The 6,000-nt window shown below is 37.4% G+C and overlaps 1 protein-coding gene across 1 annotated transcript in view; it reads right to left on the reverse strand.

The window, feature by feature from the left end:
• Positions 1-5,520, reverse strand: part of LOC135073960 (protein eiger) — a 41,267-nt gene extending 35,747 nt beyond the window's left edge. Inside the window, exon 1 of the mRNA XM_063968233.1 lies at positions 4,985-5,520. Coding sequence (XP_063824303.1) covers positions 4,985-5,353 — 369 coding nt within the window. The 5' untranslated portion in view covers positions 5,354-5,520. The remainder of the gene's footprint in view (positions 1-4,984) is intronic.
• Positions 5,521-6,000: the final 480 nt, after the last annotated feature.

A 6,000-nucleotide genomic window follows, 5' to 3' on the forward strand; every position in this document is an offset into this window, starting at 1 on the left:
ACATAATTTCAACACGAAAGCTTTCTAAGCTGTGTATTTAACAGACTTTCGTTTGATTCCCTGCACTGCATGTTTGAATAAACATAATTTTCTGAAAATATGATTCTACTAGCTTTCCGCCCGCGGCTTCGCCTGCGTGGAATTTTTCGGTTTTTATATAACCTATGACACTCAGCAATAATGTGGCTATCTATTGGTGAAAGAATTTTTAAAATCGGTTCAGTAGATCCCGAGATTACCAATTACAATTTAACAAATATACAAACACACAAACTTTACCTCTGTATAATATTAGTAACTATAGGTTATTCACATTCACCGGTTTGTATATGAACACGGTTGTAACAAACAACCCACACGATAGAAGACAAAGCTACATGCATGAAAATACGTTCAGAAACATAAATATTTCATACACCCTTATAATAACAGTCAATGTTTTGCATAGCATGTGCCACCTATGCGAACGAAAGTCGAATATACACCACCTACTTATATTATGTAGCAACCTAATATTTACAATAAGTATCTATGTGATTGTGAAGCAACTTTGAAACAGAAGCTCTACATATTTGTGAAGAATTTCTACGAGTTGCAGGCGTTTCAAATAGGTTTTGCGAAATAAGAAACGTCTAAATGGAATTTTCCTGCAACAGACAGACACGTATAATAATTAACCTACAAAATTATAGCCGACTGAGTACTATGGGGTTCTCGTCCGCAACTGCAGGTACAAACTACCTGTCATTGTGTTGTCTTCTAAGTGTGGCCCTTGAAACCTTTTTAGAAAACTTATTGACCAAATAATACAGGACAATCGCAACTCAAAGTTTAAAGAAAAGTACTGTAACCTACCTATATTGAGCCTTTGAAATCTCCCCCGGCTATAAGTGGAACAGCCTTTAACGCTGTTTGAACACGTTTTTCAAGGATAATTTATTGAAATATCGCAATAACATCACATATAACTTTATGTTTATTCGTAATTATTTTCATTCAGTTGTCGTTATTTCAATAAAGTAGATAGTAAACAGCCACCGAGGCAAGAGGCCGGCTCTGGCGAGAGTCCAACGTGTGTTTGTAAACTTTCATCCGACGAATCTATATTTATTCGACGAATTTTATGTTTGACCACCTACTGGCGCCCGTCCCTTGTGCGTAGCATAAATAAATAATCTCATATAATACTCTCGTGGGTGAAGGGATCCATCAAACATTACATAGGACTGTTTATTAAGTGGGGCTCGAAATGAAAACGTTTTTATATAAGCTCTTCGCTTTGAGGTCTTCCATGCGATGTATAATGTATAAGCAAGAGATTGGCAATGGTTAATAAATAACTAATGCTCTTTAAACGGAAACCAATTTGATTCACAAAAGTCAATAATAAAGGAAACTGGTTCTCAAATTCGACTCTACGTTAATTAGTTATTCGTTTTTAAAGTCTTTGTTTGAAGAAGTTCGGCATTATTTCTTAATTATTGCATCTATGTAGGTATCAATATCGATTTTCCATTGCTAAAATATTCAGCGAGACCAGCAACATTCCAAATTTGTTGAAAATGCTCTTTCACAGTTGTTATTTATTAACGAACAACAATGAGCCGTAATTTTGACACTAACAGTAAAATCTAGAAGTGCCATTTAATTGTTACGCTGCCATTATCTGAATTAATTAATTATCAAAACAAATATTTACCGCAAACATCTCCATCAGAGCAGCAGATTTGTTTGCGAAATGATAACCAAAAATAGGTTACGAAATGAAGTCAGCGGTCGCATCAAATTATACTTAGCGTGACCCAAATATTCGAACTTTAACACCGAAATATAACTAAAGTGACTATAAATACGGCACGTGAGATCCAAACAGGCGATAAACACTCACTTACTTCTGTTAGGTAATCTTTATGGCTCTACAGGGCATTAAAATTAAGATTGTTTGAGTCGTTTCTTGCAAGCTCTTTGTAAAGTTTCGGGAATAACGCGAATCCCTCTGGCGTTTTGGAATTTATTTGATAAAAGTATAAAAGTTGAGATATCTAAGACCTTTGTTACTGTAGCGCAGGTTTATTCAATTGTAAATCATTAAACTTCTTGAAAAGATAACAAATTCTCTGATTTTATTTATTAAGTAATTAATCAATAAGACTAAGAAGATCGTGTTAGGGGAATACTAGTTAGTCCTTTTAGAGCAAACTTACCTAAGTTTATTACCTAATAATTGCACGAATTCCTTAAGGGGAATTATAAAACGAGCGACTAAAAAAAAACTTTGCGACTGATGATGGCATACTGTTTTAATACCTTGAGCGGTATGAATTTGAGTAAGCGAAAAATTTACCAAACTAACGACGAATATTGATCAATAATAAAATCCAGAACGAGCTTACAAAATGTGGGTTTTGATTATTACATTTCAGACATAAAAATACTATCCGGGCGACTAAATTACTAAGTGAGCGACTAGAAATACAGAGAGGGCAACTTTTATATGAAGATACATTAGATTTTTCTAATTGAGGTTTTACTGAACGAACTACAAAAAAGTTAATTCTAAGCAAAGTTGTGTGAGCTGCTTTATTAATGATTATTGGTTACTGATATTATATTTGAGGTCTCATGTTTTTTATTTTGATACGCTTTATTAATGAAAACTACAGATTGTTACAGCGCGCGAATTCGAATGGGGGCGGGGCGACTGTCCCGAATTTTTAACAAAATATGTATGCAAACACGTTTTGGGTCTAGCAATTCGGCTCAAACTAACAACACTGCCACTGGAAGCAAAACTGATACCTATTGGACAAGAAAACGAGGCCGGCCCGCTAAGTCCAAGCCAGCACTTATCATACAGTGACGATGAGTAGGTAGAGATACTCAATCCTCATAGGTACCAATCAATGAACCTTATTAATAAGATTACTTTTTTTTGGGTTGACAGAAGCGACTTATTTTTTTTTTTGTTGATTCGATTTAAGAAAATACAAATTTATTTCATTTTCGTAATACATTGTTTCATTTGATTACCTACCCTTAAATTTTAATGATTTATTTTTTTCGCTACTAGAATAGTGTTACGTCAAATATTTATTTCATAAGATCATTTTTTATTTAAATGTGGGCTCATAATACGCTGCTCATAATAGTATTTTTCAAAGTAGTTTTTGCATTCGAAACACTTCATTAAAGTTAAAAATACCGCTCAGTATAAAAAAAGCATTTGCCAAATATTGAAAAAAATGCAGGACCTAACGTTGACACTCAATCAAATATTAGGTCGCTCAAATATTATGAAGCTTCTCATTTTGTATTTTAAGGAACCCAATTTTTTTTTTGTAAGTTGCTGTTCTTTTGATTTTTCGTCACTCGCACTCAGTCGCTCACTTAGTAATTCTTTAGCCCACATTAATTATTTTTGACACTTACAACATAAATTTACAGTCACTCGTTTAAATACTACCCATTCATTAAACATTCTGGAGCGACAACAGCTGATGATACGTTCATCTCTCTTCAGATAAACATCTTATCAAACTCTACCCTGAATACTAAAGAGGCTCTAACCTAGTTGACAGAATAATTTAGGTTAAGTTTATTGTCTTCCATTAATCAAGCACCTTGCAAGATTAGTTAAGTATCTCAATGTCAAACTGTACAAATATTTATTACAGTATACATTTTATACCTAAGTGACACAGAAGCATCTCTATTATTATATTTCATTATCAATCTCTATATTATATAAATAAAAGAAAGTCGTGTTAGTTACTCCACTTATAACTCAAGAACGGCTGAACCGATTTAGCTGAAAATTGTCAGGGAGGTAGTTTAGAGCCAGGAGAAGGACATAGGATACTTTATGTCCCGTTCGAAATTTTAAAAAAAAGTCTGCTTATTTATTGCCATTAAGGCGGAACAAAGTTCGCCGGGTTAGCTAGTTAATTAATACTTACGCCTGAAATAGATATACCTAGGTACTCGTAATTATGAAAATGTAGAGTCATTAGAATATTTTATTTGAAATTGGTTACTTACTAATTTGTACGATATAATCATTAAATGTAATAATACGCCTAATTGAAAAACATCAGACAGCATTGCGCAACCTCGGTCGCCAGGTAGATGCGCGCGCGACCATTTTTGTTTACATTTTACAACCGGTTTGGACGGATACGTAAACCTGCTTCTTACCGTCTTTTTCTGTTGCTATTACATCAAATTTTGCGATGGCTTATCCTTGACGTTATATTATTAAACTAGTGGAAAGGTTAGACGAGGAAGTCTCAGATTAGCGACGCTTCGAACTTTATGGAATTTTTGTGCACCATTTTTGAAACCTGTCAGCATTTTATTTGTTTTTATGTTGCGCCAATTTATTGCTCCCTAGTCTTAAATAGTTAGCATGCCAACCAATCATTTTAATGCTCGGTCAATTGGCTACAATAGCACGGCGCAGGACAGCCTTGGCCGAGCTTCTGCGGCGCCTGTTATCTCCAAGATCGCGATGTAAGTGCCTCATTAGTTACGTAACATATTCGCGCCACGTCGGATCCACTCGTCATTCTAGATCCGCAGTCTCTATTAACATTTTACTGAGAAACATAAGACTTTTTATTCGTCGTAGGAATATACCATAGCGGCATTCTTCTTGTAATCAAACGTACTTTTCGTAGCTACGTTTTCTAGAGTCGATGGCCAGCGAAATCTGGATTTGTCCAAAAATTACCTGAGCTATTGTTTCTCGTTTCTCGAGCACCTGACCCTACAATGCAACATGTTCGCACATAAAGGCATTTAACACCCAAAAAAACAACAATGAAGTTTGAATGCCACCAAGAGCATTGAATTGTAACTCTACATTTCGATTTGTTTACGAAATCTGCCATCGTTGTGTCTCAAATAAACTACGATAGAGAAACGCGTGACATCACGGCGCTATCATTGTGAGATACTGAACGTAAACAAGTCTTATATCACTTACCGCATCCTCCAGCGTTTTGAAGTCGTTGAAGAGTCTGTTGTTGGACACTTTCTGGTCCAGGCCGTTGAGGGATGCCTCCACTGCGACGATGTGGGCGGATAACTGCTCCACCTCTTGACGGAGGCGCGCTATCTGCACCTCGCGGAGCACCGTGAGCACCAGCAGCCACACGAAGAGCACCGCTACCGTCGCCGCCGACGTGATGAAGCAGGCCTGCCGCCGCCGGCCACTCTGCTCCAACACTCGGTTCCTGTACTGCATCTCGAAGTCACCACTCACTAAATTCTGCGACAAGTCCTTAGATTCCTTCAGTTCTGTTTGCGGATACATTGCGGCGGATTCGGCTATGAGTGCGTGGTTTTCAGCCATCACAGATCACACTGCACTCGCGTAAGGGTGTTCCGCATTCGTACACAAATGGTTAGTTATCGTTCCATTATCGGGGAAGTTGGGTCGTTGGGTGGTAGAGGATTGTTTGGCACGTGTGGAGTAGCGCGGCAGCGAGCGACACGCGCGGCGGTCGGGGCGCGCTGGGAGCGAGTGCGGCGCGCGCGCAGGCCGCGTCCCGGCCATCCCGCGCGCTGCGGCGAGCCGTCACCGAGATTAACCTTTGTTAGTTAATCGTTTATAGCCAATAAAACTTACTGAGCCATTTCACGCGGTAGGCTCGTTTTATGGTCGTGGGAAATGTCCATTTAGAAAGGTTTATGTGGGTGTTATTTTTTATTGATATACAGATTCACCGTAATTTGAAGGCAAACGCTATGTAAATCATCCTACAGTCGACAGCATATCAAACATTTTGTTTTGAAAATTATCATCATTACACATAGACATCTAACACTAATGAACCTGTTATTTGTAAATACAAGAGCAAGCTTTTTGTAGTAAGCTTATTGTCACGCTCTACGTGTCAGATATTTTGTACAGGACAAGCTTTTCAAAATAAAAATAATAAAAAGTCCGGCTCGTCACATACATTTAGAAAATACTGCTTGATTACTGAGTACCCACAA

The sequence above is a fragment of the Ostrinia nubilalis genome, chromosome 1, assembly GCF_963855985.1.
Source record: "Ostrinia nubilalis chromosome 1, ilOstNubi1.1, whole genome shotgun sequence".
Taxonomy (NCBI): domain Eukaryota; kingdom Metazoa; phylum Arthropoda; class Insecta; order Lepidoptera; family Crambidae; genus Ostrinia; species Ostrinia nubilalis.